This window comes from Amyelois transitella, chromosome 6 (assembly GCF_032362555.1).
Source record: "Amyelois transitella isolate CPQ chromosome 6, ilAmyTran1.1, whole genome shotgun sequence".
In the NCBI taxonomy this organism is placed as follows: Eukaryota; Metazoa; Arthropoda; class Insecta; order Lepidoptera; family Pyralidae; genus Amyelois; species Amyelois transitella.
Window position 1 is genome coordinate 4,343,781 of NC_083509.1, and position 12,693 is coordinate 4,356,473.

Here is a 12,693-nt window from a genome sequence, read left to right on the forward strand (position 1 = left end):
ACTAATTTATATCTAGAAAAACAGAATAAGAATATGAACACAATGTCTTACATAATTTCAACAATAACACTACATATGGAGAAAAAGTACTCGTAACAGCATAAAATTAAGCGATAAATGAATAAAATCCTACCCGTTTAAGTGAGAAATACTGCGATCTAAATATCAAAATCAACGTATTTATACCATTATTATAGTTAAAGCATTCAATAAAGCTACAAATAAATAACACATTAAAATATTTTAATACAATAACTTAACATTATAGCAGTCAACTTGGAAACTAATTCAGGGTGATTATTACACAAGGATTCAGTACAGCTAAAGGAACGGTTATTACAATAGACGATATAAATGGGTAAAGTCCACATAAATATAGCTACAAACTAATTTATATTTTTTAACTGAAATTCTATTACAATAGTTTCTTTAATTAACAACTTGCCCGTTGTTGTCAAATTACAGAACACAAAATTTTATGATTGCGTATCTTAATAGATTTTTATGCACACCTGAATAGTTGAATCTATGGCACTAACATCTATCAACGCCACTGGTCTACTTCAAAATTCCATCATACCATAGTTCATGATCGACAAATTTCACTTAGTACCTACGGGCCGGTCGCTACATGTATGCAGGCTTCATCTTATAAGCTCTCTTCCAGATTTCACATAAACAAACAGTAGAATGAAACCGGTAAAAGATAGCTAGTGGCATAGAAACGTGCGTAATAATCGTCCACGCCCAAAGACCATAAAAATGCAGCTGAACTGGATGTGACTCAGCTCGTGACTTTTCAAGAGTATTGATAGCCCACATCGCCAAATTTGTGACTAGAAGAAACGTTACTATTTCTCTTCCAGGTTTCTTACGCAATTGTTCGGGAGTCTTCGCTGACCTTCGGCTTGCATCCAAAATGAACATTGTCTGACAAGTCGTTTGAATTAAAGACGACAAAGCTGTTATGAGAATAAGTATAGTATTCTTTTCTATAGTAAACTGACCTCCAATAATGGTAAAGGTGCCATAAATGAACATTCCTGTCTGAGCTCCCACAAGAAGGATATTGTCCAGTTCAAGGTTCCGGTTGCCATCGTACTTCAAATTTCTGACGCACACCATTCCAGCCAAGCTGGCAAACGTAGTCATTGCATACAATCCCAATTCACAAACATTCACTTCCACAACAGCCAAAGATGCATATTCTTTCTTAGATACTAACACGAAGAACAATATTAATGATATTATTGTGAGGACTAGTACGAGGATTCCAAAGAATAAACCCTTATGTGCTCTAGCGCAATCAACGCTATACAAATGCGGCGATTTCTTGTATGCCAAGCCTTCAAGTATCCTAGCTTTAGCTATGGCCGCCGCAACGTCTTTTGATGGGTATTTCGATATGTTTTTCCACATGACATATAAGATGGCAGCGCATATGAGGGAGTATTCAATAGTGCAGGGGAAGAGGAACGGTGAAGCGTCTTGCACCAGGGAGCCCATAATGTTCGTCCGCCTACATTCGAAGATATGATGAGGTCCTTTTAGACCACGAGGTACGCGTAAATGTGCCGCCGCAGGGTGTGATGCTGGAACTTCCGTGCCAAAAGACGCGAAGGTTTTTTGGAATGCTGTAATAGAAGAAAAACGTAAGTAAGTTAATGCTTTATTGTTCACTAAAGGAGTACATTACAAATATTAAACAGTACAGTACAAAGGCGGGCTTATCCCTAAGTCTTTAAATGTTTAAATTACTAATCACAATCATGGACTCTTTTTCTGGGATCATAGACTGTAAATGTAAAGGCTTAAGCATTATCATCGTGAAACATTGAACATGAGCTTAATGAGAGAGATAGGTAGATGTAATTATAGTTGTTTCTCCATTTCAGTGCTCGAGAATTTAGGGCAAAATGCCATTTGACGTCGATCAGGGATTGGAATGCAATTGACATACTTCGAGAAATCGCCCATAATCGTGATGAGGGCTGTCTCAAATTACTGTCGGAAGTTTAAGGCATCAACCCCTTTTTCAACTACCGAATTATATACATATATATCATATATCTATTATATATATATATATATCATATATCTATTATATATATTATATTTATATGTATATATATATATATTATTAATCAATATTATAAACTCGATATCAACTTTTAATACGAGTATTTTCTTCGCCCTTCATCCTACTGATGTCTGTATTTTTTATAGAGACATATTGATAAAGATAAATTGTCCCTGGTTAATCCTCTTTACATAAAAGGTAATGGAAACGCTACATAAGAAAGGGTCAAGTAAATGAAAGGACGCAGGAAATTTCCAAGATAATTATGTGGGTGAAAGGGCAACAAACAAAAAATTAGGGATAAAATCCCTTACTAAATGTTAATAATGGCTTTAGGCAAATTACCCTTTTATATTTAGACAGATTTATATGTGAATACATATATACTTGATACTAAATTGTTACACCTTTTACAATAGGTCAATTAAGACTGAAGTAGTTCCACACTTCAAGCTTATGGGATTCATTAATTTATGAAATTATTTTTATGGCGACTGTTTACTTTGTTTCTTCGATTTAATTTGTATTATGTTAAAGTTTTTGTAGCCTTTAATTTCCTTTAATATAATGAAACTAATGTGATCTTAGGAAAGCTTTGACTCTGGCGTAAATACATAATATATCGCAAAGATGAACAAATACTATATCGGATCTTTATCATGTAGTTTGGAACATGTGAGTACTTTTCTACTGACGGTGTAATTAAATGTCAAAACCCGCGCAGTACGAACTGAACCCCAATATAACCATGCTATATTATAAATGCGAACATCTGTTTATCTGTGAAGCTTTCACGCCCTAACCGTAAGGCCGATTTGACGAAATTTTGTATTAATATAATTTATTCAGATCGGGAGAACTGAAATAAAGCGCAATTTTACGTTGAGGCGGGCGATTGTAGGTACTTCAATAAATTCAAATCATTTTCATATAAAATATTCTGATAATAGGCTGATTATAACACCATCGTCAAACCGCAAATAAACTCGTACTACAAAACATTATTAACATTAACACCACTTTCGTAAATGTACAGTCAATGGCAGGGAAACATCATCATCATAATTAATTTATACAAAAATCCCTGTGGTCATGTTTCTCTGCCTTTGACCGTACGAACAAAATATCGATTGACGAGACATCGAAACGCCCCTATACATGGTATAGGTTAGTGTACGCACGCGACTTCATTCACCGAGCCTGCCCAACCGATGTAACACGAAGGACGGTTTGTTTAGCTAAATAGCCACGACTGACCGGAGGTATTGAACTCGATACAATACGCATTGTAAAGTAATGACTTCATTCAGATTAGTTTGAAAGGTTGCAGATATAATTGTACACATTATGTACAAAAGTGGATAAAAAAAATTGCTCTACCTACTATACATTTTATAGGATCGATATACGATGGCAAACCATGTGGTATGACCCAATAAACAAATTACGGAATGACTTGCCTCATTCTCCTCACTATTTATGCAAGGAAAACTGTTTCTTTCAACAGACTTCAAAGAAGAATTTGACTATATGCTCATTACGAAATTACTCTGGGAAATTGTATGAACCGATTATGATATCTTTCTTGAAAGGATATGTTCATTAGGCTATGGAACCAAATCATAGGAACTTTTTAATAATTTCTTATATTAAGAGCAGTTCAGATGGTTGCATAGTATATGGAAGGAAAGTACTTATAACATTTTAAATTCTTGTTTTTTTTTTATTATTATAAATGAGAGATTACTCGTAGAAGTCATTTTTTTTAGTCATTATTTTACTAACAACAGTTACCAAAAGTGTATTTTTTTTCCTAATTCCTTACCTAGCCGATGCGACAGACCGATGGTTTTGTTCTCCGGGTCGTAGAAGGTCAGGATCTCGTGCTTGGTCTCCTGCACCAGTACGTTCAGCCATACACTCAGGTTGGTGCCAACCATGTGCATCAGCCCGAAACGAGCCACTATCTTGTGTTTGTACACTTTCATCTGTAATTATATGGTTACTAATCAAGCTTTATCCTTACTGTACCTTTTAATTATTTAAACATCCCATAGGAGTTCGTAATGTTGTATGCTACATTCTTTGACATCCGTAGAAAAAAAGAGGATGGTCCTATTCAAACTAAACATAAACAACACTTGTCTTGTTAACTATTGTCTTATTATATAATACTTACTAATAAGAGATTTTATAATATCTTATTATTTTTACCATTTAAAAATTATTTCGTAGTTGACGACATAATAATTTTACAACAATTGCCTGCATCAAATCTTAATATAAAACCTAATCTACAAACCTCATTGTTCAGAAAGATGAAGTACATTTGTATGAAGATAAAGGCCATCCTGGTGGCAGGCGTGAGTGCTAGAAGAACGTTGTGGCAATTCGTGTTCCTCTCCAACTCCCAGTACTGTCCAAACTCAAGTCCGGAGTAGATCATGGATCCAATGCCGAAGGCTGCAAAGATTTTAAAGAAACGTTTGTAATTACACTTACTTATACCAGACAAGTATACAATACCATGCTAATAAACTTGCAATTCTTAAAGGCGATAGGCAGCAACCTGTCACCATTTGAATTGATGGATCTTAATTCCATTATTTAGGCATACATACAGCTGAAGCTGAACGTAGTCATTCAGTCTTATCAAGACTGTTGGCTATGTCTTCCCCACAAGGGATAAAGACTGATTGTATGTATGTACTAGACAAGTGACATTGGCCAAATATCTACTGCATCTGCAAACTGTATAGTTAAGGTTTCGGAAGACTTAAAATACCTAATTACGAGTAAAATTACACAGATTGAGTTAGCTTTTCTGACCACAAAAATAAAACATAACTAGTGTGTGACAGATGCTTCTAATCCTTCGAAGATAGTAAAAAATAATCGAAGGAAATGCTTACAAAAATTTAGATTTTCTCTTAGGTTAACTTGTTATCAGATAGCTGAATCTCTATTCCATCATTAAGCTTTTCAGCTGAACATGGCCTCTGAGTCTTTTCGAGAATATATTGTTTCTGTCTTCCACAAAACAGATAAAAAAGTGATACTATTTAAATGATATTTATTTTTATAAAATCATTTACCGGGATATTTAAAAGAAAACAGGAGTAGAATGTTTCAAAAACCAAACTTTAATATTGAAGTGCCAATAATTTAGTAGAGTCTACTTACAATGATTTTCACACAAAGAATTTTAAACAACTTTAAAGATTCTAAACTAAGTAGCCTTATATAATCAGAATAAACATACAAATTCAATTAGTACTTAACTGATAAAAAATTAAAGCTTCCATTATTTATACTTTGCTGAAGTAAACATTAATAATTAAAAATAAAGCATTTGCAATGAGTAATATTTATTTATATTCAAATATTATTCGTTCTACGATAAAAACAGTAGTTGCCAGACAAACTCCAATTACGTACATCCCATAAAGAAGGTATAAATGTTTCAATGCAAATGGTGAATATCCTTTATCAAAATAATCGGCTTTTTTCAATAAGATGGATTTTTTCATTCCTAAATCACGCATACACTTTATAAATAATCCAGTTTCCGATAATTTGAGCACCTGTTTATTAAATTTGTCTAAAAATGGAAAGCCTTTATTCACAAAAATTACACGTGCCATACGTTGTATAGGTATGCCTGGCATAACGTGGATTTTGTTCTTGTTCGTAGAATTGAGGACATGAAGATACTTGTAAAAAGTATTAACTGTGTAAAGACCAGTGTTTTTCGTTAGGTACAGAATCGCAGATTCAGTTAAATTACATTCCAGTGGTGGTTTTACAAAATTGTTAAAAACTGAAATACGAGTATAATTCAAAATTCCTCTTACACTGTGCGGTACGCAAGCTTTGTATCTTTTTTGTACTAACATTTTTACATTATTAACGTCTAGTATCTTACCAGTAGTAGCGGTGTAGCTAACAAATGTAGATTGATAAAACCCATTAATGAAAAATATATACCATACCCAAACCAAGAGGCCTATTTTAAATTTCAATCTGCGCTGTAAAAGAACTCCTGAATCTCCACAAATATAACCAAACATATACAACAATGTAGAATTTATATCATAGGGAATAGTATTTTTAAGACTGGTGTAAATTTTTTCCAGAACTATAAGAATGAACAAAATAATGAAGGAAACAACAAATACAGAAATCCAGGTATCATAATTAAACATTACTAAAAATATCGCCCAACTAGGCACGCGTTCGCCGCGTGATACAAATAACATCATATAATCATCGGTAAATGTGAAATACGTCCAGACGTAATCAAATATTAAACTTCTATTGGCCAATAAAAGAAATCCACCCAATGCTATATCAGCTGTTCTATTTTGCAATATTCCAAGAAGGTCAGTAGCTTTTTCGTTGATAATATTTCCAAAACTCTCATATTCGTTATCAAACTGATATGTTAGACTAAATTTTTCCTTTTCAGCTAACAAATTTATGACGTCTACTTCAAATCCATCTCCAGGATACAAACTTTTATTCTTTGGCCATATTGCTAATGGTGGATAATGATGCGTAATTACACGAAAAGTGCAGTTTTTCGGACTCCTTTTTTCTAGTGTGGGGAACACTTTGAGAGAAACAGTGAGGTCTTTGCATTCACAAATTTTTTTAATGTTTTCATAATTTCCACATTCATTTTCCTCATAAGGAAAATATGTAAATACTTCTTCCTTTACCAAAACCAAAACTTCAAAAATATAGTATTCAAAAACAATTTTAAACAGATCTTTGAGCTTATTTTTAGGATCTTTATATTCCACAATGATTATAAACTTTGATTCGGGATTCCAAAATATTTCTTTTTTTATGATTTCAATTTTAGCTTTTAACCCGTCATTTCCGTTAATAAATAATAAGTAATTGTAGTGTTTATTCTTGAGTTTTACAGTCATATTAGTTTTGTAGACCATCGTTACGTGGTTCAGGTTATGAATATCGATTAAAAAATTATCTGCTCTTGTTGATGCTGTCAGTTGTGATCCCATCTCTAACTGAGTTGTAATTATGTTTCCAACACATTTTTTTAACCTCTGCACAGTTATATCATTTTTATTATCTAAGTATGGAATTGATGCATAAACTTCCTTTGATATGAAAATAATATGGATGAATATAAACAAGGAAAAGTTAACCATTTTACGTAACAGCAATCTTTCAAAGATGTCCCAGAAATGAGCACTTTTTCGATCAGGATGTTAATGTATATGTAATTATATTTACCAAAATACTAATGTAAACATAATTATGTTTTCAAATTACTTGTTTAATATTCGTAGAGATTTGTCAAACTTATATACAGTTCAGAACCTAAAATAATTAATCATGTTTTGTCTATATCGAATGTCAACATGAAATACCACAATTGTTGAAAGAATGACAACGACGTACTTTAATTAGGTAGATGTTTAATCGGCTAAAGTTACTTCAATTCAATCAAATTGTATTTCATATCAAACATCAGTTTTAACTAAAATTACCTGTAATGAAAAATATTTTACAATTGAACCTGTCAAGAATATTGGTCGAATCTTCAACAAATTTATATGAGATAAGTTTATATGTATGCCTACAAAACCCGAACTTATCTTATATAAATATATTCATAATCACGTCTATATTCCTTGCGGGGTAGACAGAGCCAAGAGTCTTGGTAAAATTGAAAAACTCAACTGGAACTTACTGATTTGACAATTGTTCAAAACAAAATTAACCAGGCCTTACCCAAAAATATCTAATGATGTGACAAAAAGGGTGTCTTTTCTCATCTAGATACAAAACTGTCACCTGGGACGGCTTTTTTGGCTGGTGATAAATTAAGAAATACCTTTTTAATATACATTTATTCATATTTGACAAAACAGCAAACCTAAGGCGATAAGAGCCAAGTTAAAACGTTGATATCAACACGAAACCATAACGATAAGACAATATTTAAATATTATTTTTTGTTAAATTCTATATGCATGCAAGCATTAAGCTTTCCTTATTGTTTTTCTAAAAATAATCTCTTGCTGAGATTTGTTAAATATCACCTGTTTTGTTGCAAGTCGTTTAATTAAATTTAATCACTAAACAATTTTACCAATTTGATTACGATTAGTAAAATCATTGTGAAGAAACCTACACATACTGCCAACTAGATCAACCAAAAGCCAATATTTTTATAGTTCCCTTGCAAATATTGGCAAAGATTTCGTGCGTAGATCGCGCGGGAATTGCTAAGTGTTAAACCTAACTTTTCCAAATACAGAATTGTGGTCATAGACGAACCGGCAGCAGGTTGATGACTGCTGATAAATAAACAAATTAGCAACTACGACGTAAAGATACATTATATTTGAAGTCCAAGTATAATAAAATGAACACGTTTTGAAAATACTATTTATTCCAGAATTTAACAATAAGTTCCAGTATAAAAACTAAAGTTGAAACGCATATTCCAATTGCATAAATAGTATATATAAAATATAAATGTTTTAATGTAAAAGGAGTGAACCCTTTACCGAAACAATCAACTTCTCCCATAGAAAGAGACCTTTTTATACCTAAATCATGCATACTCTTTATGAATAATCCAGTTTCAGATAGTTTCAGTACTTGATAGTTGAATTTTTCCAAAAATGGAAAGCCTCTGTTTACAAATATTGCACGTGCTATACGTGCATCTTGCGTCCTTTGCATAACATGTATTTTGCATCTATTTGAACGATCTATAACGTAAAGGAACCTATAAAAAGTGTTTATATTAAAATATCCTCGATTTTTTGTTAAGTACAATATTGATGAGTCCGTTAAAAAACATTCTCCTGACGTTTTCGAAAAATGATCAACTGGAATATTATAAGCTTCCTTCAAGTAATTAGTTACACTATGAGGAACACAACCCTTATATTTTTTTAGGACTAATGTTTCTATATCATTAACATCAACAATTTTACATTTCACGGTAGAAAAACTTATAAGCGAGGATTGGTAAAAACAATTTATAAGAAACATATACCATACCCACAACAGAAGACATAATTTAAATTTCAATCGACGTTGTATAGGAGTGCCTGTATTTCCACAAATCACACCATACATGTAAAACAGCATTGAATTAATATCATAAGTGGTCCTATGTAATCTAGAATATTGTTTCTCTAATGCAATCAGCAAAGACAAAACAATCAGGGTAACGACGGCAGTACCGACCCAAGTTTCGTATTGAAAAACATAATAAAATATTAGCGATCGTGGTAAACTTTGATCACGTGACAATAAAACCACCATATAATCATCTATAAATGTGAAATAAGTCCAAATATAATCAAATAACAAGCTCCGACTAGAAACTAAAATAAATCCGCCCATCGTTATATCCACCGTTCCATTTTGCAGTTTTCCAAGAAGTTCAGTAGCTTTAAAGTCATTAATAGATCCAAATCTCTCTTTATTTATGTCATAATGGTATATAACACTAAAATGCTCCATTTCAGCTAGAAAATTCATAACATCATTTTCTACTCCTTTACCTAATATTGAATTTCGTTTTTCAGGTAAAATTGATAAAGGTGGGAAATGGTGAGTAACTATACGTAGACTGCAATTTTGAAATGTTCTGTCTTTTGCGGCTGGAAACACATTGCGGGCATTTTTGAGATCTGTACATTGACATACCCTTTTAATATTTTTATAATTACCACACTCATTTTTAGCGTAAGGAAAGTAAGTATAAATCACATTAACGTTCTTTTCTTTTACAACAATCAAAACTTGAAAAATGTAATTTCGAAACAATATACTAAAAACGTGTTCAATTTTGTTTTTATAATCTACACATTCAATTAAAATAATGAACCTGGCGTGAGGATTCCAATATAGATCTCTTCTTAAGTTTTCAATGTCAGTTATCAAATCACCGTTTTCTTCAACAATTAGTAAGTAATTATAATGAATATACTCATAATTTCTACTTAAATCAGTTCTATAGGTTGTAGTCACATGGTTAAGTTTATTTATAATAGGTAAAAATTGTTCTGCTTTCCTTGATACCGTCAGTTGTGATCCAAAATCTATTTGTGTTGTAATAATGTTCCCAATACATTTTGTAAGCTCATCATTTTGTATATAAATATCATTTTTAATATGACTTTTGAATAAATAAACTTCCTTTGATAAAAATAAAATAAGAATTAAGCTATTAGCCATTTTAGACAACAACAGCCGTTCTAAGCCAATGAGGAAATGACCACATTACGGGTAACTTCGAATCAATTCTGTAACGGTTGTTTACCAAAAGTAATAATGTCTTTCGAATAACCTGAAGATGACTCATTAAACACAATTGTTTTGTTTATTTTCCCTAACAGTTCCCTAGTGTAAACAGACCATTATCAAAGTGAAGTAGAAGACCCTAATGTGAAATAATGTACAGGAAGTACCAATGAAATTTTAGATGCAAGCGAAAACCCAGACCGCCACTTGACTACAAACTAATTCAGTGAACTAACCATATTTACATTATTATTTATAACCGATGGGTGCACTCAGATCGGTAGAACAAGCGCTGGAGGACTTATATCGCAATTTACCAACAAGAGATTGTTCAGAAACCTAGGACTAAAAAGTTAACATCCTTCCGAGGATTGAATCACGAACTATCAAAATAGGAAGATAAGTTGCAAAATTTAATGACACAACTAACACTTACCAACTGCGCCCATTCGTAGGTAGAAGCTGCCATAATGGTGCACTCTGGTTGTCAGCGCAAAACCTAGTGACAAGCGCTTGGCAGCCAGGTGGGGCGGTAACTGCTGGGCCGTCATAGTGCTCCGCTCTGTTCTGGACGAACAGGAGTCCGACTCCGACGGGGATGAACTTGAGTCGGTTTCTGTGAAAAAACAATAATTTAAAAGTTTTTAAAAATAATCTCCAACTATTCTCATCCAGTTGAAAAGATCACGTATTAGTGTGACGCAAATCCAAAAGTGGGAAGTGGCATAAAGCGTCTATGCCAGCTAGTATCATCAAAGTGCTTTATAAGCCTCTTACGATTAGGTACTTATTCAAGAAAAAATATTTAAAATTGTTTCGACGGCCTCTGGCCTCTGTGGCGCAGCGGTAGCACGCTTGTCTGTGACACCGGAGGTCCCAAGTTCGAATCCCGGTCAGGGCATGATGAGAAAAGAACTTTTTCTGATTGGCCTTATCTATATAAATATTTATTATAAAATAAAATAAAGTATCGTTGAGTAAGTATGTCGTAACATAAGATTCGAACTTACTTCGAGGCTATTTAATATAATCATCTTGAAGTAAAACAAATTCAACCTAAATCTCAAAAGGCGTTAGTGATAAGGCTTTTATAAATTTAGTTGCAAACAAATTGCACAAAAAAACCAAAAGATTTTTTAGAGAAAATTGCTTGCAGCGTTTTGCCAACTCGTTTATTCTTATTAGTACCGTCGCACTTTTTATAAAATGCCACAAAATTGAATTTTTCAACTTTATAATTAAGGACACAAGGATGTTTTTACCCTTCCTCGGATATTCAAGGATCCGGTTAAAGAACAGTTAAAATTAATAACATCTTAAGTAACTTGATGTTGATCACGAAGAGAATGTTTTGTTTTATTTTCGTCTGTTCCTAAGAAGTACGAGCAATTATTAGTTATCTTATCGAATGAAATGTCTCAATAAACTGAGTTAAATACGCTTAAAATAAAACTCCATGAAAACGTAGTCAAGTGCGTGGCGGTGATATTACATTATTAATACAAATATACTTCTTCCTCCTGTAGTTAATCTCTGTAGCAGCGTCACCTATCTGGAGAGGAGCCTAGGGTGCAAATTTTGATCTTGATTCCTGATTGACTAAGTCAGATATTTACACGAGTATCTTTGCGTTGGACCTCCGCAATTTTTGCAAGGAAACCTAATCCACACTGGATCATAATAATATCTAGTCATGATAACATCCATGGAAAAGAGATGGAGTAGTATTCGAAAGTACCGGGAACCACACGGCAATTTATCCCCGTATACACAGGGAAAATATAACATGGTTAATATGAAATGTTTATTTGGAATTCCAAGAATATAAAGACTTCTTAGTGTAAACCGCTTATAAAGTAAGAGGAAATATTTTATTTGCAAAACTCGGGGACAAGGACATACGAGTAATATGCTTTGTTATAAGCTTACTTTTCTAATAAAAAACATTAACAAACGTAAACAACATCGGCATTTATTGTATTGAAAATGTTGAATGTTCATGAATAATGAACATTGAGAAATTCTATTATTAATAATGTACACTGTTATTGACAGGTCTGACTTGGACTCTACTCCAACCTACAATCTCTAGGCTAAAATTATCAAAGGTTTCACTTTAAAACACAGTACAAGTATATGTGGGTAGACATGGAATTAAAAAAAATATTAAAAACATAAATTAAGCTTTTCTTTGCAGTCTTGTTTCTGATGGTGAAAAAAACATGTACCTATCTGTTGCCTTCCCTTCCGGGTATAGACGTGTTTTACTTTTATAAATCTTTTCAATGACTCCTGTCTGTCCGTCCGTCCTT

The 12,693-nt window shown here is 32.8% G+C and overlaps 1 protein-coding gene across 1 annotated transcript in view; it reads right to left on the reverse strand.

Moving 5' to 3' along the window:
* Nucleotides 1-315: 315 nt before the first annotated feature.
* The window catches only part of LOC106131190 (proton channel OtopLc), a 50,168-nt gene continuing 37,790 nt past the window's right edge, over nucleotides 316-12,693 (reverse strand). Inside the window, exons 6-9 of the mRNA XM_013330199.2 lie at nucleotides 10,818-10,997; nucleotides 4,383-4,543; nucleotides 3,906-4,068; nucleotides 316-1,634 (exon numbers count right to left, since the gene is read on the reverse strand). Of these exons, the coding sequence (XP_013185653.2) occupies nucleotides 628-1,634; nucleotides 3,906-4,068; nucleotides 4,383-4,543; nucleotides 10,818-10,997 (1,511 nt within the window). The 3' untranslated portion in view covers nucleotides 316-627. The remainder of the gene's footprint in view (nucleotides 1,635-3,905; nucleotides 4,069-4,382; nucleotides 4,544-10,817; nucleotides 10,998-12,693) is intronic.